This window comes from Sorex fumeus, unplaced genomic scaffold (assembly GCF_029834395.1).
Source record: "Sorex fumeus unplaced genomic scaffold, SorFum_2.1 ptg000130l, whole genome shotgun sequence".
In the NCBI taxonomy this organism is placed as follows: domain Eukaryota; kingdom Metazoa; phylum Chordata; class Mammalia; order Eulipotyphla; family Soricidae; genus Sorex; species Sorex fumeus.
The window spans coordinates 246,867-267,142 of NW_026606187.1; the positions used below are offsets into that span (position 1 = coordinate 246,867).

A 20,276-nucleotide genomic window follows, 5' to 3' on the forward strand; every position below is an offset into this window, starting at 1 on the left:
GGGAGGTGCTATTTTTTTAATTACTGGTGTAACCCAAACTTGCAGTGATTTTGGTATTTGGCTCTGGCTGTAAGGACCACACCAGGCAATGCTGGGGCGGGGTGGGGGAACTGTGCAGTAATTTTCCAAAGGTTCGCTTCCCCATGACCCTGGCCGCCCAGACTTGTATCTTGTCAGCAAACTCAACAGCAAGAATTCTGACCGGAATGGAGCAGCAGGACACTTGCCTTGCATGCATGATAACTTGGGTTTGATGCCTGGCACTACATAGGGTCTCCAGTGTATCGTCAAGAGTGATCCCTGAGTGCAGAGTCAGGAGTAAGGCACTGCGGGGCATTGCTGGGTGTGGCCCCCAAACAAAAGAATTCTGAGACCTAAAGTGACTTCACGATGTGTAGCCATAGGTCTCCAGAGCCCTCATTGTCCAGTCCCCTTAAAGCGTGGAAGAGATGGCCTGCAGACTAAGTGACTATTTCCAGAAGAGGAAGATACACTGTCTTCCCCAAGTTGTTTGGTTTTGTATTTCACCTTTGGGTGGGGCCAAGAGGTGCTCTGGGAGCCACTGTTGCTAATATTCTGCTTAGCTCTGAGGCCTGACGATTCAGCCCTCAGTCCTGGCAGTGTGGTGCTGCTTACAGTGCCAGAGGCCACCAGGACCAAAACCAGGTGGCTCTCAGTCCAGACCTGCGACCTGGGGCCCAGCACATGAGCATCTTCCCTGGCCTGTGCTTCATATTCTAAGGGCCTCTTTACACCTTCTGTGCCGGGCATCACAGCCTACAGGGGCCCAGTGCGCCCGTTTGTACAGGAAGGCGGTCAGAGCCGTACTGTTAAAAGAGTCCGGGAACAGGCTGGATTGGAGAATGTAAACATGAAAGGGAACCAGACCAGGGTGAGAACAAATACTTCTCAGCTTCCTGACCCAAACGGGTTAGAATAGGAACCAGTTTTGATGAGGCAATTCAAATACTCCTTTATTTGAGTCTTAAAAAAAATAAATCTTGTAAACACTTAAACTGAGAAATAGATTCCTACCAATTTGTGTCCTTGGGGGCTGCAAGTCTCATCTGAACAAAGCTGCTTCTGCTCTGAGCGTGGGGTGGGGTGGGGGTCTGCTATGTACACTTTTTACAAGTGGGAAGGAGGTGTGAGGGGAGCTCAGTTACTCTCGCCATCACTACTGATGATGCCACGCATATGTGACCAGTCGGGGCGTGGGGGGCGGGGCTGCTCGTCCTCTGAGTCCAGTGCCCGGCGGCGGTAGAGCTCGCCTGGGGGTGCTGCAGCTGAAGGATTCCATGCAGTGCGTCTACGTGGCCGACCTGGGTGGGGTGGGTGGAAGGAAAAGCAGGAAAGTCATCTGGAAGAGTCCAAAGCACATCTCCTCCTGAGGTGGAAGAAAGTGCCCCTCACCTGGACAGTTGATAATGTTGCTGACGTCCAAGGAGGCCACCTCAGCCGCCTCCTCCCGCCGCTCTTTCAGTGCCCGACACTTCTCTAGGGAGGGGTTACCTGCAAGAAGAGACTCGTGATCCTCTGGCTGAGCCATTTAGCGCCTCTGCTGCAGCACCCAGGGCACACCTGACCTCACCCTTCATGCCCAGGGCTTCCAGCTCCGCCCGGAGGATCCTCAGGCGCTCCTTGCTTGAGTGGCAGGAACCGAGCAGCTTTTTGTAGTTTCGATAGGCACCACATGCCCGGATATAGCGCTTGAGCCTCATCACAGCTGGGTCGTCCTCCCCATGGCGACCTGAGCCAGCCTAGTAGAAGAGAGCAGTGGCCAGACTAAGCCTGGGATTCTGTCTGGGTCTCCTGTTTCCTAAGGGTGACCCACCCCACCCCCATCTTCAGTCTCACCTTCCTGAATTTGGTTTCCGGGCTGCCATCTGAAGAGGAGGAAGAGGAGTTCCGTGTCCTGCCTTTCTTAGAATTCTTCTTGGAGGAGCGATTCTTCCTTTCCCCTTTGGGGCTCCCCTCTGCCCCACTGTCACTCTCCTCCCTCTCTGAGTCACTCACGTCACCATTAAGCCTGCTCACTTTGGCTGGCATGCCAGTGTCAGTTGATTCTGCCTTCTTTGAGCTGTTTTCCTCCTCTCCGCTGCTGTCAGCCTCACTGCCAGAGTCGTCCTGCCCCTCTCTGTTGTCCTTGCTACCCAGCAGTCTTGCTCCCCCCCTGCTTTTCTGTTCACAAGCTGCTCTTTTCCTTCCATTGCTTTGGAATCTGGATTTCTGGTCCTCTTCCTCTTGGTTCTCTTCCACCACTAGATTCTCTTCTCCCTCGTGGTCCTCCTCGCTCTCGTGATTTTTCGTTGCCGTCTTTCTCATTTTCTGTCCCGTCCTCTGGATAGGTTCCTCCTCCCCACTGTCCTCACTCACCTCCTTGGCCTGCTTCCTTCGGGCAGACATCATCTTATTCTTCCCAGGTTGTTTCCTAGTCCGGCCTTTGGGTTCCCTTTCCTCCTCCTCCTCCTCCTTCCCCTCGCTGCCCTCTGCCTCTGATACTTTACTTGTTCTGACAGAGCCCCCTTCCTCCTCCTCCTCACTGCTCTCCTTCACGTCTTTCTCTGATCCGGTCTCACTGTCCTCACTCACCACCTTGGCCTGCTTCCTTCGGGCAGAGGGCTTGCCCCGTACCCGCTTATTATTCATCCCAAGTTGCTTCCTGGTCCTGCCTTTGGGTTCCCTTTTCCCCTCCTCCCCTTCCTTCCCCTCACTGCTCTCATCTTCCTTCTCATCTTCTGTCCCCTCCCTGCCCTCTGCCTTCAGTGCCTTACTTGTTCTGACAGAGCCCCCCTCCTCCTCCCTGCTCTTCATGCCTTCCTCTGATCCAGTCTTGGCGGTCACGTCTTCCTGCTGTTCCTCATCACTGCTCTCGACTGGCTTCTTGGAGGCCCTCCTTGGACGCTCCGCAGTGGCCCCGATTCCCGTGGCCAGTCTGTTCTTTGCTAAGGGATCCACGGAGTCCGGACTGGAAGCCCCAGAGCTGGGCTCTGGAATGGAGAGAGGAAAGAAGGTGGGAGCGGGTTCTTCCTGACCTTGCCCTCCACTTGCCCGGGACGGTCTCCGACAGGAAGAGGCAGCGGGAGGCAGGCTAAGAGCCGCTCTCCCGGATGCGCTGACCCGTCCGAAGCCTCAGGGCTCCTGGCGAGCATCGGACACGTGGAGCGAAGCGGGCGCGCGCGGGATACCCACCCGACTCGGAACTGAACCGGCTCCGCTTTCTCGCCGGGTCACTGCAGGGGGAGGGCAGCCTCTTGGTCCTCCTGGCAAGGTCTCGCGGCGTCTCTTCCCGGGCGTTCGCTTCATCCCCCTGCGGGAGGGCGCGCCGAGGGGTGACACGCGCGCCACGTGTGCCGGGTGGCGCCGGCCCCGCCCCCGCGCGACCCGCCCCGGCTCGCCCACCTGCATGTTCAGCAGCTCCTCCTCCACCAGCCGCTTCAGCGTCTGCTTCTCCTGCGGCTCCAGGTGGTCGCGGCCCGCGTGAGCCAAGAACCTCCGGCGCACGATGGAGTGCGTGAGCGTGCTGTGGAGACAGGACGTCAGGGCCGAGGCCCCGCGCCGGCCTGGCCCCTTCCCGCCCCGGCCCCCCCGTGCACCTCAGGTCTGGGCGGCCTCGGAAGAGGTCACGGGTGAACGCCAGCATCTCCTCCCGCGCCATTTTGCCCCGCCGGCGATAGGCGGGGCTCCCGCCCTTTCTGCCTCCGCCGTCTCCGTCGGCGCGCCTGCCGGGGCGCGTACGCAGGCGCCGAGCACTCGGCCGGACCAGGCTTATTTTGTCCCGGGAGTCGATGGGCTTCGCGGCCCCTGCCTTTCCTTAGCAGATCGTCGCGAAGGTTCAACTTAGAAACCGGCGCTGCGAGAGCAAGCGTTCGCGTAACGTAATCAACTCGCGCCTCTGCCTCCGACCTGGGTCCCGGGCGCCCGCCGGGCCGCCGTTATTTGCCAGGAACGACGGAGAGGGGCGGCCTCTCTTGAAGGCCTGTGTTCCTGGGGTGGGGGCAACCGCGTGGCCTCAAATCGCTAAGCACGCTCAGAACCAGGCCGCCTTGCAGCTCCCGCCATCTTTGTGACGTCACCGCGTCGCCGCGACGCCATCTTCGCCGCAGCCCTGGAAGCGACGCGCCTTTCCCGGGATTTCCCCGGCGGGCCGCCGGTGCGGCCCCGCCCCGCGCGCGGGGCACGCCGGGAGTTGTAGTCCCAACGGCCGCGGCGGCGCTGAGTCTCCGGAAATAGAGGCGTGAGAGGCCCGCCGGCTCCGGCTGGGGAAGCGGCGTTGGGACCGCGCTCCCCGGGCAGGTCATGAACGGGCCGGCGGACGGCGAAGTGGACTACAAGAAGAAATACCGGAACCTGAAGCGGAAGCTCAAGTTCCTCATCTACGTGAGTGCTGAGGTGGGGAGCTGGGAGGGATGAGGCCTGGTGCCAGTCGGACCTCAGTTTACCCACGTGCAGAGGGAGTGGGGTGACGTGCCCCCGTGCTCCCGGCCCCTTTCCGGACGGCCGTTAGCTCAGCGCACTTACCCGATACAGGAACACGAGTGCTTCCAGGAGGAACTGAGGAAGGCACAGAGGAAATTGCTGAAGGTGTCCCGCGACAAGAGGTGAGATGGGGCGGGGAGGGAGGACCCCCGGGTGATGAGTATCCTGTGGGTCAGGTTGCAACCCCCACCCTGGCCCGGGTCCCCACAAGGGCCTGGTGCCTACCCGGCTGCTTGTTCCGAGGGTCCAGGGCTCAGAACAGAATTGGTGCGGAGGGAGTAAAACCACTGCTTTCCCTGTGTCCACCCCTCACCCCCGCAGCTTCCTCTTGGACCGACTTCTGCAGTACGAGAACGTGGATGAAGACTCTTCTGGTGAGCAAAGTCATGAGAACTTGGTAGAGGACTTGGCTCCGGACACTTCTGCAGGTTTCCCGGGGCCCCTCCTTGGTAGGCTGTGGCAGCTGAAAGAGCCTCAAGTTATTCTTAAACCTCCACCTCTATCAGTCTGTCCTCCGGCTATTTATTGAGCAGCTACTGTGTTCCAGGCTCTGAACTTTGCACAGGGACTATAGTAGAAACCAAAATTGGCTCTTTCAAATACGTCTGCTAGTTGAAGGTAATAAGTATGCAGGGAAGTAAACTAGAAATTTAGATAGCAATAAGGACTTGAGAGGAGTAAAATCAGAGCATGCAGTAATGCTGTCATAGAGCAGGGGCTAATAAACTTTTGTGAAGGAACAAATATTTCAGACTTTGCAGGGCGGCCAGAGAGACAGTACAATTGATAGCTCACTTTCCTTGCATACGGTTGACACAGGTTTAAACTCTGGCAACCCCATATGGCCCTGGAGCCTGCCAGAGGGAATCCCTGAGAGATCCTTGAGCACAGTGCCATGTGTTTCTCCTAAAAAGCAAACAAAATAGTGGACAGAGAGATAGTCCAGCAGATAGGGCTATCTTGTCTTGCACACTGCCAACCTGGATTCGATACCCAGCATCCCATGTGGTCCTGAGGCCACCAGGAGTGACTTTTGACCAAAAAGTCAGGAGTAAGAACTAAACACTGTCGGGTGTGACCCCAAAACCAAAAAAAACACTATGGACACAGAAATTTGAATTCCATGTGACTTTCACTAGAATTAGGTCCCCCCATCCACCTATTTAAAAAAATGTAAAAAGCATCCTTAGTTTGTCTGCCATCCAAAATAAGGTGGTGTGAACCCAGATCAATAGTTCAGCAGGTTGGGTGTATGCCTTGCACTGGTCTGACCCAGGTTTGCTCTCCAGCATCGCATATGGTCTCCTGAACACCACCAGGATTAATAACTAAGTGCAGAGCCACAAGTAACTCCTGAGCATCACTGGGTATAACCCAAAAAGCAAGCGGGGGGAAAAAAAAGTGGCAGGCAGCATCCCAGTAGGATGTTCATGAAAGGCTTTTTCTAGGAAGTAATGTCTGTGCTGCAGCCTAGATAAAAAGCAGCCAGTCTCCTGAAGATATTCTGAAGGGTTCCCCAGGCAGAGGGAGTACCAGAGGTGAGACCAGACAGGAGTAAGGACAGGACTGAAGCACACCAGGCAGTGTTCAGTGACTATTTGTGACATTCTACAGCACTGCTTGTTTGGTAAGTGTTCCCATTTGCAGCGGGATATAGTTAAACAATGTTAAAGTCAGTGTTACCGGTTTATTTTCATATTTTTCCTGCTTTTTCCCCCCAACTGTGGTTCCTAGGTGAACCTAGGACCTCATCTTGAAGGGCATGTCCTTTTCCACTGACCTGTATTCCTGCTGCATTTTCATGCTAGTGGGAAACCAGTTGAATTCATGACCCACTGATGAGTTGAGATCCACAGCTTGAGAAGCCCTAACCTGGATATTTGTGACCCGTTCAAGAATGGGGCCCCTCATAAAACATGTCACATACATTCTTATAAACATTGGTCTACGGCCAGTGTCGGCAAACACCAGCCAGACTACTTGTTTTTGTAAAAAAAATTTTTTTTAAACAGAGAGTTAGACAGGAGTCAACTCAAGCCAGTCATAGCAAAACGTGTTTCTTCTCCTGGCCTTCCTCCCCCTTCCAATTGGTCTTTCGATTAATTTCAAGTTTGAGAAGACATCAGATGAGGATAAGAACCCGCCATATTCACAGAGTAAGGTTTATTGTCACCACTTAACCATTTGGAGGAACCCAGAGTCTGATCAGCGAGGCACCCACAGTGGCAAGCTTTAGGGTGGCGAGGAGAACCCTAACCGATGAAAAGAGTTCTGAGAGATCGAATAATTTGTTGGAACTGAGGAGTTCTGGAAGATTTTTCAGGTGGCTTTAATATGCTGCTTAACTATGAGCAGAGAATTGGGGACAGCGTGCATCACATGTAGTGGTTATTTATTAAATGAATAATGGGCTGTTTTAATTGGATGAGGGAATTTCTAATAGGTAGTGGGGGAGAGGCAAAGTGGATAGGGGATTTGATTTACCTTGCAAGTGACCAACATAGCTTTGATCCCCAGCACCCCATATGGTCCCACTAGCCCTCTAGAAGTGATCCCTATGCATAGAGCCAGGCTAAGCCCCGAGCACTGCCAGGTATGGCCAAGAAAAAGAAAATAAGTAATTATAAGGTGAAGCAGTGTTTTCCAACCTTTTTCCACTGCGGACCTATGGTTGTAGGGCGCTGATAAAAAGGGAATGGTTTGATTGAGAGACCAGAAAGGCAGGTTCAGGCCAGACTTAAACGATGTGCTTTGAGAACTAACAGTGGCGAACATCAGGCTGGTTGTGATCGGGTTTATATTTGAGGTCGTTTTAGGGTTGGAGAGGTGAAAATACTTAGCATGTGATTGTGCCATTGTGGTGGCCGGCCTAACCTTGTACAACTGGAGAGCAGTGGGCCAGCTTTGAGGGGTGCCTTGAAAGGCCCCTAGGTGGGAAGTGGAACAGGACGACGCTGAAGACAGAGGTGAGTAAGGAGGATTGTAAGACCAGGTTGATGACTCAGAGCGCGGGAGCTCAGGCTCTGCTACAAGAGGCCCAGGTCCACCGGAAGTGGGGTGTGGGGGACAGACTGTAAATACCAGACAGATTAAGATCAATAAGTTAATAAGTTGGAGACTGGGGACTGGAGTGATAGCACAGCGGGTAGAGTGTTTGCCTTGCATGCAGCTGACCCGGGTTCAATTTCCAGCATCCCATATGGTCCCCCAAGCACTGCCAGGAGTAATTCCTGAGTGCATGTGCCACCACGATGGCACAATCACATGCTAAGTATTTTCACCTCTCCAACCCCAAAACGACCTCAAATATAAACCCGATCACACCCAGCCTGATGTTCCCCACCGTTAGTTCTCAAACCCCTGTGCAACGTCGGATGTAACCCAAAATAGTTGGAGACCTGAGTTAAAGTGCCAACCTTGAAGCTCACCAGTATCATCTAGAAAATAGAAGTGATGGCATCTCGCCCGCACAGCAAAGCGTGGCAAGCTACCCGTGACGTATTCAATACGCCAAACACAGTAACAAGTCTCACGATGGAGATGGTACTGGGCCCACTCGAGCAAATCGATGAACAATGGGAGAACAGTGAGAGTGAGAGAGCGTCATCTTCCCCTGGGGCAGTTAGGAGACATGGTGGGGAATCAAGTGCCCACTCGACCCCTGGCACAGGGCGAGTGCCCGACAGATGTGTCACCTGAGAGGAAGGAGACTAACACATCAGTTCCCTGGAGCCCTTACAGGGACCTACCCCCGCCGCCTGCATGCTTACCAGCCTTCCTCTCACAGACTCAGATGCCACTGCGTCCTCAGATAACAGCGAGACGGAGGGGACGCCCAAGTTGTCGGACACACCAGCCCCCAAGAGGTGAGGAGAAGCCATCATTGGGGGCGGGGGGGGGGACACGCACTTCCTAGTTCCCACTGACCCTCCCCTGTCCTTTCTTCAGGAAGAGAAGCCCTCCACTGGGGGGTACTCCCTCCCCCTCCAGCCTCTCCCTGCCTCCTTCAACAGGGTTTCCCCTTCAGGCCTCCGGGGCCCCCTCCCCATACCTGAGCTCGGTGAGTCGGGGTCACGGGTGGTCAATGGTGACTGAGCTATCTGGGGAAAAGGCGGGCATTCCTTGGGCAGAGGGTCCAGGCCTCAGGGTATGACTGGCCAAATCTGGGGACATCTGCCTGGGTGTGGCCAGCAAGGCCCCTTGAAGGGGAATGAGTGGGGCCTGCCCATCTCTCTGGTCACGGGGGTCAGGTATGCCTGAGGAGAGCAGACCCCAGGACGAAGTCCTGCTGCTGTCCCCTGCCCTTGCGTTCTCAGGAGCCACACTCATCACCATCTCTTGTTTTTCCATTCTTCCTCCTGTTTGCATTTCTTCCCGTCACCCCCACCCGATCCATCCATTCCCATCTCCATCCCCACTCCCGTCCGCAGCTGGCTTCCCCCCCCTACCCCCCATTCCCTTCTGACTGCCTGGCCCTGCAGCTGCCCGAGCCCAGCCCCCTGAGGCCCAAGCGGGAGAAACGGCCCCGCCTGCCCCGGAAACTCAAGGTACCCTGATTTGGGGGTGTTAGGGAGGGGCCCGAACGGCAGGAGGCCAGCTGAGGGAGGCTTGAGGGGCTGGGGGCTGAGCCGAGGGCTGGATTAGAGAAGACCTGACTCCCAGGCTTAGTGTGGAGACGGATCGGAGGCAGGACCAGCTTGGGTGGGGTTTGGATGAAGATGCTTTTCGCCACTGCAGTGCAGCTGGGGGTCAGTCTTAGTTTTCACAGGTCGGGGTCTGTGATGCCATGCAGTGAAGTGGGTTCTAGCATCAGCAAAGCTTCACCATTAAAAACCACTCGTGCACGGTCTCCTAGTTGTGTCTGTCAAATGAATGCTCAGAGCACAGGCTACCTGAGGGCGTGTGTCTGCAGTACGTGCTAAGAGCCAGGCCCCGTCCTCATGCCACCAAGACACAAAACCCCTGGCCATTGGGTAGGGAACGTGCTGCCCAGGAGGCAGAGACTAGACGGGAGAAATTAGCATCGCGGCTGGCACATGGCAGCACGCAGAGGATAGGAAGCACCGTGTAGATGGCGGTGATGTTCAGGCATGGGTGCTCAGGGATGTTCTTGAGAGAAATGGGATCCGGCCATGTGGCTCTCAGAACATGCGGAGGCCCTGAGGAGTGTGTTTCGTGTGTTCAGAGACTAGGAAGAGATCCCATGTAGTAAGAGGAAGTGAGAGGCAAGCCCATGTTTAGGCCTTGTGGTGGTATAAAGGCTTAGGGTTTGGGGCCAGAGCAGTATGGACAGTGGGGAAGGCACCTGCCTTGCACACAGCTGACCTGGGTTCGATCCCCAGCACCACATGTGGTCCCCCAGGCTCACCCAGGAATAAGTCCTGAGCATTGCCAGGTGTGCCTCTACCCCCCCCCCCTACCCCCCCAAAAAAAAAAGCGGGTAGGGCATTTGCCTTGCATGCAGCCAACCTGGGTTCGATCCCCAGCATCCCATGTGGTCCCCCAAGCACTGCCAGGAGTAATTCCTGAGTGCCAGGGCAGGAGTAACCCCTGTGCATCGACTGGTGTGACCCAAAAAGAAAAAAGCAAGCAAAAAAAAAAAGGCTGGAGCTTTGCTGAATGAGGCACTGGAGAGGTAGGACAGAGAACAATTCTAGTCTGAGTTCCATGGGGACAAGATCTTTGGCCTTCTGTGGGGGTGAGCAGTGTCGGGCAGGAGGTTGCTGCCGTAAGCACTAGCACAGTAAGCATAGGAGAGGCTGAGCGGTGGGTCACTAATGTGTTTTGAAGGAGCCCCAGGAAGATTGTGTGAGCTATAAGAGCAGAAGCCAGGAAGACTCCAGGCTACGGCACTTGCCCAGCTGACTTGGGAGAGCAGGTTTGGGAGGAAAGAGGAGTTGGTCCGGAGAAACTGATGATGTGAAACCATGGGCTCTGGTGAGCCTGAACACCTGGCTGTGTACTTGGAAAGATGTGTGGGAGGTGACTGCAGGTGGGGCCTGCATGAGAATGGGAGGAAGAAGGCGGCTGCAGTGGTCCCAGAGAGATGAGACCCAGGGACGGCAGTGCCCCAGGCAGGAACCATCCTGGACAGCTCTGCAGTTGGGGGCGCTGATGACCCCAGATTCTGGCGCTGATGGTGGTCCTTAGTGTGAATTCTGTAGCTCAGTCTCTGCCCTGCCAGCTGCCCTTTCTCTGTACGGATCAGAGGTTTTGCTTTTGACCTTTTGGGCTAGTTAGTGCTAAGTGTCGCCTGGCGCAGATGGGCAGAGGTATGAGGTAGAGTAGTTTGAAGAGTCCTACTCAGATTATATCTTGAAGTACAGAGGTCAGGGGTCAGGGCATGTCGGGGAGAAGATGTTGGCTGAAAGGGGGTCGGTGGGAAAGGCCTGACAGCAGTGGTCAGCTCGTTTGGGTTTTGGGTAGGGAAGATGTGGACATTTCCTAGCTGCCACCACAATGACGGTAACACGGCGGAAATGTTGGGGCTGGGGCAAGGGAAAACATTGGAGAAGGAAGGAAGGAACCGGGACAGTGCTGTGAGGAGAGGGTGTCACAAGTCTCCGGGGTGCTGGCTGAGGGGACCAGAGGAGCTGATCTCAGCAGAGGAGGGAAAACTGTGAAGGCTGAACAGGTCGTTCACAGCCTGGTCCTCAGCTCCCAGGTTTGAATCCCAACTCTCCATTTCTCGTCACATGACCTGTGCTTGCCATTTGGCCTTAGCTTCCCTTCAGCGGGGGTTGCTGGGGATAAAGTGAGTTAAGGGGGGCCAGAGTGATAGCGCAGTGGGTAAGTGATGCCCAAGACCCCCCTGTGTGATCCCTCAGCACAGCCAGGAGTAAACCCTGAGCACTTGCTTTGAGGCCCTGGTGTGGCCTAAAAATGGAAAAGGAAATAAGTGAGTTCAGGGAAAGAAAACACGGCGCCCAGGCCTTGGTCCCTAGTAAGCTGTAGATAAATTTCCTCTCCTCTTGGTGTCACTGAAGAGGTCATCGAGCAAGTCCACGCCAGGATAGAGCCAGGGGATAAGGATGGAGTGGAGAAATAGCCAGAGGAGGACAGCCAGAGGACGACAGTTGGAGGAGGGGGACGGGGAGGGGGGACAGCCAGGGGAGGACAGTCAGATGAGAGGGACAGACAGAGGAGCTTCCCTTTCCACTCACAGTATCTGCCCACAGTGGCCTGGTACTGGGTGCAGGGGTGCTGCTTGGAGCTGCGCCTCTTGTCTCAGCCATGGCAGACTCTTGCAGTTGGCTCTGCTCTGCTCTAGCAACCTCTGCCCCCCAGGAGCAGCAGAGGGTAGGGGCTCCCGCAGTGTCCTAGGGTCAGGAATTAGGGGGTCGGGGGTCCCCACAAGCCTCTTTCCGCAGGACTCTGTTCCAGAGTAGGTTTCCTTCTCAGGCCAGTAGCTTCACCTCTGTCCTTAGGGGGTGGAATGTCAGACATACAGAAGTGAGCTGGCAAAGTGCACAGCAGGGTGGGCTAGAGTCTTGAGCAGACCCCAGGGCCACTCCAGGAGGAAGGACAGCCTGTCCTCAGGCGCGCTGCGGTCGGGGCAGCACAGAGAGTGACGCGCAGAGGTTTGTGTTTTAGAGAGCTCACTCCGGCTGCAGTGTGGAGGCGGAGCCGGATCGGGGAGAGGCTGAAGGCAGGGAGTCCCGTTAGGAGGCTGGTACCGCAGCCCAGGTGAGCTGAGAGGACGGCCTGGTCCAGGTCACTGGCTGCAGGGATCCCGAGGAGGGGCCCTTCTGACTTCTGGGAGTTAACTGCCTCCCAGCGGGGGGGTGGTGCAGACCTATGACAGCCCCCCCAACCAGCCCAGTGAGCCCCAGTAGGAAGAGGGAGCCAGGGGTTCCCAGCGGACTCTGGCTCCAGCGCTGTCCCCGGCCATCTCTGCTGATGTCCTGTAAGACGGCCCCCCTTCATCTCACCTCCATCACTGCCATGCACCCCCAGTCACTTGAGGCTCTTAAGGGGCTGAGGTGGGGCAGGCAAGCCCCCAATTCCAGTATGAGCTGGCCTGGCTGTGTTCACTTACCCTGGGTGTATCTTTGCCCACCCCCCCAGAACTGCATTCAGGGGCTGCGCCAGCCCCCCGAAAACCCCAGCACCTCCCTGAACAGCCCTCCCTGTGTTTCTTCCCCCACTGCAGATGGCCGTGGGGCCTCCTGACTGCCCGGTGGGAGGCCCGCTGACTTTCCCAGGCCGGGGGGCTGGGGCTGGGGTGGGGGCATCCCTGGCCCCACTGCCCCCCCCCAAAATGCCCCCTCCCACGATCCTGAGCTCCGTCCCTCAGCAGATGTTCAGCGATGCCGGCAGCGGGGATGATGCCCTGGATGGGGATGATGACCTGGTGATTGACATCCCGGAGTGAGGCCAAGAGCACAGCTTCCGCAGAGACGTTTATTCATTTATTGATGCCCAGTTGCCATGCTACGGCCACTGACACAATCAGAAAAGGCGTAAACATGCACTGATGTCCCCGGGAGGTGACCCTCACCAGGGGACAGGGGCCCTGTGCTCCCATCCCGGCCCCATCGGGACAGTACTTGGAGGGAGTGGCCGGGAGCATCTGTCCCCTTGAGAGGGACAGAGACCTTGTGGTGGCCCCTGTAGAGGGCAGCTGTACAGGGCGAGGTGTTCTTAATGAAGATTCTCTATTAAAGGAGTGGCTCCGGTTTATTTTGTCCTTTGCTTGTCTGGAAATTCTCCTCCTCCAAACCCCCCCTAATCCATCCTCTTCCCTGTGTAGGGAAGGGGATGGGGCAGCCTGGAGAGGCAGGAGAAAGGAGCAGCAGCTGGAGCCTGCGGGGGCACTGACCGGACCCCCAGGGGTGGGGGGGCACAGGATGGGAGGTTTGCATATTTGCGAAGTAGCGAGTCAGGCAGGAGGAAGTTTGCATATGTGAATACAGATCTCCACAGTCCCTCACAAGAAGACAGACCCACGGTCACGGAGACTCTCACAAAATAAGACAGGTAGTGCAGGGCGGGGCGTGCGCCCCATGTAAACGTGCAACACACTCGTGCGAAGGGCTTGGGGCCAGGCCCTGGGCCAAGGGCATGTGCTGGAGGCCTCTGCCCACCTCAGGCTGAGGAAAGCGCCCCGGCTGCTGGCGGCAGCTCATTGGTCAGGGTGTGCCAGCGCTCCAGGGCCACATCCGGCTGCTGCAGACAGTCGCTCCAGTGCTTCCGGGCCTCCCCCCGGGCTCCTGGCCCCAGGGACACGCCACCTGGAAAGCAGGCACAAATAGCAAAGTCAAGACCCTGCTCACTACCCCCCTACCCCCCAGCACTGTCCCCCCACCCTTACCCACCCAGACTTTTCCCTCACCGATAAAGTCATTGGATTTGCCAATGTCGTAGTCCCAGACCGTGACTTCCAGCGTCTTGGTGGCTAGAGCAGAGAGCTCCATCTCATAGAAGAACTCCTGGACCAGACAAAGCCCACCTTTCAGGCAGTGCTGCCCCTACCCAAACCCACCGGGCCCTGTCCCTGATTACCTCATTAAACTCCGGGTTTAGTGTCTTCTTCTTCACGCAGGTCTTATGCTTGGATTTCTTATCCACATCGGGCCGCAGGTATCTGCCAGGGCAGAGGCAGGGTACAGCTGTCAGGGCTAGAAATGGCGGGGGCGGGGGGGATGCGGAGGGGCATTGGACAGGGCAAGGGCTCACGTCTTGACATAGGGGTCTGAGTAGCCATTGACATCCATGGCAGCCAGGTGGGCACAACGTAGGATGCCCACCAGCAGCCCCCGGCGCTGCGTGCTGTAACTGAGGCTCAGCAGGATGCGTCCGCGCTCCTCCAGCAGCCCTGGCCCTTGTTCCACCTGTTCCAGCTGCAGGGCAGACATGATGGGTCAGCTGCAGCCTCTCCACATCCCGCCCAGCCATGCTCCCGGGCACGCCCTCACCTCCTTCAGGTAACATGAGATGCCTCTCAGGGCTGCCGACATGGAGGAGGGTGAAGCCAGCTAAGAATACAAAGAAAAAGTTCTGGGCATCTGGCCTCCGTGGGGTCCCTCCCACAGACACCTGGACTGACCGGGACCTGGCGCTCCAGGCAGATGTTAAAATGCTTCTTCTGGGAAGGCTTGAGGCGGCGGAGGGGTACACGGATCTCCCCAATGAATTCATTGTGGCTCAACTTGTCCTCGTCACAGACAGAGATCCTGGCAGGGAACTGGGGTCAGGGCCACCTGATGTGGGGTGTGAGGCTCACACCTCTGACATGTCTGTCCCCTTTATTAGGGGTGCTCCCAAGCAATGCTCAGGGGCCTCTAACAGCAGCACCAGGCTGTTGGTGCCTGAGGATGGCACTCTCTGGGAATAGAACCTGGGTCCATGTGCCTCAACCCCACACCTCCTTTTCTGTGCATAGACCAAAGCCAAGCCTGGGGAGACACAAGTCCCGTGAGAAGTGATTGTTTCCACTTCATCCCCTTGCGGCAGTCACTTGGGCAGTTGTGTCACATGGGGCTGCCAAAGCTCAGCCTTGTCAGGTACTTGCGTGTCCGTGAGCAAGTGACCTGGTTAACCTACCTCTGCTTAGTTCCTGACTATCAAAGGCACTAGTGCGTTCCACTTCCAGAGCTGCTGGAAACTCATTTCTAAAAGGATCTAGCAAAATCGATGTGAAAATGCAGTATGGCTGTCTCCTCTTGCAATAAAGCCATTGGAGAGGGGAACCTCATTCTCACAGCAAAATGTGGGGCCAGCCTTTCCGCTTCCTGCTTTCCTCCCACCTCCATCCCCCCACCCCCACCCCAGGGGAAGCCTTGAGAAGCACAGCCCTGCGCATGCCCTTGTACAGGCCCTTCTGGAGCTCCTGAGTGCTGAGAGCAAGGGGACAGGGCTAGTGACACCCTAATTTAGCTCCTTAGAGCTGCTATGGGGGTCATGGGAAACAAGAGCTCTAATATCTAGCTATGTCCTAAGTTGGGGTTCTCTGAAGAATTTGGGGGAACCAAAGAAAGCTTTCAGGAGGTGAAATCTCAGAAGGTGGATGAGGTTTCAGCTGCTGAAGCCCCAGGAAATGCTCTCCCAGAAGGAGCCATTCGGGCAGGCACTGAAGAGGGCAGTCGCTGTTGGGGGTCTGGGGAAATGGGTGCCTGGGCAAGAGACCTGCTGCCGTAGGGGATGGACTGGGAGCCACTGAGATCTTGAGCAACTGACAGCCTTTGTGGAGGAAGACAAGCAACCATACCAGCTGTCACAGGCTAAGGGCGCCCTCACCTGAGCACCTTGTGGGTGATGTCATCATCCGTGATCCCGCTGTAGGTCAGGTCCTCATTCCACACGGGATTCAGCGTATTCCTCTGAGTCTTCGTTTTCAGCTTGTTGGCCTGCGGGGGTGGAGAGGTGCTCCAGGACACACGGACAAGATCAAGAAGGGGACTAGAGCAGACTAAGGGGGAGATTGTAGAGGCAACTGAGTGGGAAAGTGAGGAGGAGGAAAAACAGAAGACTGAGCAGGGGACAGGGTGGGAACTGAGGAGAAAACTGAGGAGGGGACTGACTGGGTAGCTGACAGGGGAAGCAAAACTGAGGTAAAAACAGGAAAAGACTGGAAGAAGGTTGGGGGGGTGGAGATTGAGAAGGGGACTGATGAGGAAACTGAGGAAAAAGACTGAGAAGACTGGAAGAAACTGAGGAGAGGAGTCTCCGGGAAATTGAGGCGACTGAGTGGGAGACTGAGAAGGCGACTTAAGTGGGAGACAGAGGAGGGGACGGAAGGAGAAAGGAAGCTGAAGAAGAAATGGGGAGATTGAGGAGACTGCGGGTAAGACTAGAAGTGACTAAGGGGAGATTGAGGAGGGAACTGAGGAGACTAGACTGGAGGAGACTGAGCAGGAGACAGGTGGGGAACTGAAGAAAGGACTGAGGGGAAAACTGAGGAAGCGGACAGGAATGGACTGATGCAGGGCAGCTGAGAGGAAGAACAGGAGACTGAGTTGCAAGCAGGAAACTGAGGAGACTGGGGAAAACTGAGGAAAAGACAAGTAGAAACCGAGACAAAGACTGAGGAAGAGACTGTGTGGGAGGAGTCTCAAGATTGAAGAGGGGAGTGAAGAGACAGTGGGAGACTGAGGAGGGGACTGGGGGAGACTGAGGAGAGAACTGAAGGGGAAACTGAGGAAACCACTGAGATAAGGACTGGGGGGAGACTGAGGAAGAAACTGAAAGGGAAACAGGTGAAAATTGAGGATGAGATGGGGGGGTGGAGACAGGAGGAGGCTGAGGAGGGGACTGAGGGGGAAACAGGAAAAGAGTGAAGAGGGGTCCTGGCTAGGACAGGAAAAGAGGAGTCTGAGGGAGAAAACTGAAAGGACTGAGTGGGGACAGGGAGACTGAGAGACTGAGGGGAAGACTGAAGAGAATGAGGAGGGGAGAGACAGGAGGAGACTGAGGGGTAGGAGTCTGAGGAAGATTGAGGAGGGGGCTGAGGGGAAAACAGGAAAAGACTGAGGGGAGACTGAGGAGGGGACTGAGAGGAGACTGAAGGGAGAATGAAGAGAGGACTGAGGAGAAGATGGGGGAAATAGAAACAACTGAGGAGGAGTCACGGGGACTGAGGGGACTGAGGAGACAGAGTGGGAGACTGACGGGAAGACAGGAGTTTGAGGAGGAGTTTGATGGGGATATTGAGATGACTTTGGGGCAAACAGGAAAAGACCAAAACAGGGAATGAGGGGGAAACAGAAAAAGTGAGAAGAACTGAGGGGAAACTGAGGAGGGCACAGAGGAGGAGACTAGAGAAGACTGAGGAGGGACTGAGGGGAAGATTGAGGAGGGGAACTGATGGACTGAGAAGACACTGAATGGGAGAGACTGAAGGGGAGATGGAGGAGGAGGCTGAGGATGGGACTGAAGGGAAGACTGAGGAGGAATCTGAGGAGGGGGTTGTGGGGGAAACAGGAAGATGAGGAGGGCACTGAGCAGGGAAGGAGACGGAGGGGAACACTGGAGAGTCTGAGGGGATTGAGGGGGAGACTGAAGAGGGGACTGAGTGGGAAACAGGGAGAGACTGAGTGGAGCTTGAGGGGGCTACTGAGGGAGAGACTGAGGAGGGGACTAGTGGGAAACAGGGAGAGACTGAGTGGAGCTTGAGGGGGCTACTGAGGGGGAGCCTGAGGAGGAGACTGAGGAGGGGACTGAGTGGGAAACAGAGACTGAGTGGAGCTTGAGGGGGCTACTGAGGGGGAGACTGAGGAGGGGACTGAGGAGACTAAGTGGGAGATGGAGAGACTGAGGGGGAGACTGAAGAGGAGATTGGAGGAGACTGAGGGGAAGACTGAGGAGGGGACTGAGGGAAACTGAGGAAGCGATCAAGGAGGGGACTGAAGGGCTGGGGGGAGACAGCGGGGCAGAGACCGGAGGCCGAGGGAGAGAGGAGCCAGCCGTACCTTGCAGGCTCCCGGCAGCAGGTGCAGCTTGACATAGGGGTCCGCCAGGCCGTTGAAGTCCATGGGCTTGAGGCCCTAGAGAGCAGGGGTGGGGAGGGGTCGTGAGCTCCCACTCTTGGCGAGGCTGGCTCCTCGGAGCGGGGCGTGGAGCGCCGGGAAGAAAGGTGCATTGCGGGGGGTGGGGGAGGGGGCCGGGCCGGGGAGGCGGAGGGGAGGGGAGGGCCAGCCCCCGGGCGCGGGTGCCCACCTTGGCTCTGAGGATGCTACAGTGCAGCGTGCAGGAGGCCTGGTCGTACAGCAGATCGAACTCCAGCATGCCCAGGGCGGCTGGGGGAGGGAAGGCGGCGGCCGCGTTCACACAGGTGTGTCCCCGGGAGCAGCCCCGGGCCGCGGCCCCCGCCCCGCCCGCCAGCCCGGCCCGCCGCCCCCCGACTCACTGGTGTCGTCCGAGTCGTAGCTGTCCACCTCGGCCCCGTCCTCCGGCGTGGTGGCGCCCAGCAGCGCGGCGGGGGGCGCCAGGGCGAGCGGCGCCAGCCCCGCCGGGCCCTCGGCGCAGCCCCTGCCGCCCCCCTCGGGCCCGGCCGCCCGGCGGGGGAAATAGTCGGAGATCTGGCGGATGGGGCGGATGGGCCCGGGGCACACGTTGATGGCCATGTGCTCCTGGATGTTGATGGCCATGCGGTCACCCCTGCGGCCCCTCATGCAGCCGCCCTGGCTGGGGAGGGGGCGAGCGTGAGCGCCCGCTCCAGCCCTCCGGCCGGCCACCGCCCTGGTCCGGGACGACGACGACGCCGACGAGCGCGCGGCCCCCTCGCGGGTGCTCGGCTCGGCCTCGCCCACCCGCCTCGCCGGGCGCTGCCCCAGGCCCCTCCTCTGTCTGCGGCTCCGGCCCCTCCGCGCCCGCGCGCGCCTCGCCCCCGGCGCTCCCGCGGCCCCCGGGCCCCGCCGCCCGACGCGGGGACCCCGCCGTCACACACGCGCGCCCGGCGCCCCGCGCTGCCCCGCGCCCGCGGCCCCCGCACCTGTCTCGGGCGCCAACAGGTGCGCAGCGGCGCGGGGGGCGCGGGCGGCGGCGGCGGCGGCGGCGGCGGCGGGGAGGGGGCGCCGCGGAGCTCACACCCGCGCCCGGACCCCGCAACTTCGCGCACCCCCCACCCCGCGAGCGCCGCCAGGGAGACCCGGGCCCCCGCCCCCGCCCGCGACGCCGGGGCCCCGGGGTCCCCCGGGCCCGACCACCGCTGGTTGCCATGGCGACGCGGCTCCCCCCCCCCCCGCAGGCCCCACCCCCGCAGAGCGCCGAGGGGGGGACGCGCCCCCCCCGCCTGCTCCGTGGGGGCGGGACTGCGGGGCGGGGCCTAAAGCACCGCAGTGACCGGGGGCCCGGCGGGGACGCGGTCCCATCCCCCCAGCCGCTGGCCTGAGTCTCCCCGGGACCCCTGGGGCCCCTCAGGAACTTCCGGGCTGTGACCTCCCCACCCCGCCTCCCGTTGGCTGTTCTTCTCTGCTCCTTGTGCACCCCCCCAGTCCTAAAGCCAGTGTCCCCTTCCTCAGCATGACAGCTCCCCTTCTGTCCTTGAGGCCGGAGGGTGTCAGGTCAGGCCGAGGCGGAGCGCACAGGCTTCATCTCTCACGGGACCGTACCACCTGTCTGAGACTCCAGCCTCTGCTCTCAGCCCTAAACTTGCCCTACACATGCATGCCCCTGCAGAGCCCTCCGTGGAAACCCTGCATCCCTCTCCCTCGCCTTCCACTCCCGTCACAGGCTGGCATACTATCCTTGCAGTTTCTGGAACACTCTGGACCCCTCAGGCCTCTGGGCCTCCCGCGGCAACTTCCTTCCAGGACCTGCTGTGCAGTCAGACCCAACTCTGACAGCCCATTCGCCATGACCATACCTGTTTCCCCTCCTCCGGAAAGTGCACAATGAGCAGAGTTTGCCAGCAAAGGACCTGGAACAAGTTGGCATCACCAAGTCATACTGTGGGTTCATGGGCGGGAGCAGTAGGACAGTGGGTAGAGCGCTTGGCTGCACAGGTTCAATCCCCCGCATCCCATATGGTCCCTCAAAGCACTTCCAGCAGTGATCCCTGAGCGCAGAGCTAAGCTCTGAGACCCACAAAATGTAACCCCCCAAAAAACAAACACTGTGATTTGAAATCAATAGGAAGTAATAGAAGTTCAGTGTTTATCACTATGTTTAGAATGAGAAATAATTAGAAACAACCTGGCACCCATAGTCTAGGGACAGGGTCAGCCATCTACAGCTATGACACAATGACACAATTTTATACCATGAAATCATATGTAGGAGCTAGAGCGATAGTACAGCAGGTAGGACGTTTGTCTTGCACGCGGTTGACCCGGGTTCGATTCCCAGCATCCCCCGGG

The 20,276-nt window shown here is 57.8% G+C and overlaps 3 protein-coding genes across 4 annotated transcripts; 1 reads left to right on the plus strand and 2 right to left on the minus strand.

Annotated features, from left to right (window-relative positions):
• Positions 1–928: 928 nt before the first annotated feature.
• HIRIP3 (HIRA interacting protein 3) lies at positions 929–3,757 on the minus strand. Its single transcript, XM_056138772.1, has 8 exons — positions 3,597–3,757; positions 3,403–3,523; positions 3,193–3,310; positions 1,858–2,990; positions 1,592–1,760; positions 1,414–1,512; positions 1,118–1,322; positions 929–1,065 (listed from the first exon to the last, which is right to left on the minus strand). Exons 1-7 carry the CDS (start codon positions 3,656–3,658, stop codon positions 1,159–1,161), a joined length of 1,866 nt encoding a protein of 621 aa, XP_055994747.1. The 5' UTR covers positions 3,659–3,757; the 3' UTR covers positions 929–1,065; positions 1,118–1,158.
• Positions 3,758–3,941: 184 nt separating this feature from the next.
• INO80E (INO80 complex subunit E) lies at positions 3,942–13,159 on the plus strand. 2 transcript variants are annotated; one of them, XM_056138770.1, is made up of 7 exons: positions 3,942–4,380; positions 4,531–4,601; positions 4,801–4,853; positions 8,267–8,345; positions 8,428–8,539; positions 8,910–9,026; positions 12,632–13,159. In XM_056138770.1, exons 1-7 carry the CDS (start codon positions 4,300–4,302, stop codon positions 12,851–12,853), a joined length of 735 nt encoding a protein of 244 aa, XP_055994745.1. In that variant the 5' UTR covers positions 3,942–4,299; the 3' UTR covers positions 12,854–13,159. The 2 variants fall into 2 exon arrangements, with proteins under 2 accessions (XP_055994745.1, XP_055994746.1); XM_056138771.1 differs by lacking the exon at positions 8,910–9,026.
• Positions 12,869–18,976, minus strand: DOC2A (double C2 domain alpha). The gene is made up of 11 exons (XM_056138768.1): positions 18,911–18,976; positions 18,326–18,603; positions 18,136–18,215; positions 17,889–17,963; positions 15,718–15,827; positions 14,528–14,654; positions 14,397–14,456; positions 14,158–14,321; positions 13,984–14,065; positions 13,814–13,910; positions 12,869–13,712 (listed from the first exon to the last, which is right to left on the minus strand). The coding sequence occupies exons 2-11, from the start codon at positions 18,588–18,590 to the stop codon at positions 13,567–13,569; spliced, it is 1,206 nt and encodes a 401-aa protein (XP_055994743.1). The 5' UTR covers positions 18,591–18,603; positions 18,911–18,976; the 3' UTR covers positions 12,869–13,566.
• Between the last annotated feature and the right edge of the window lie 1,300 nt (positions 18,977–20,276).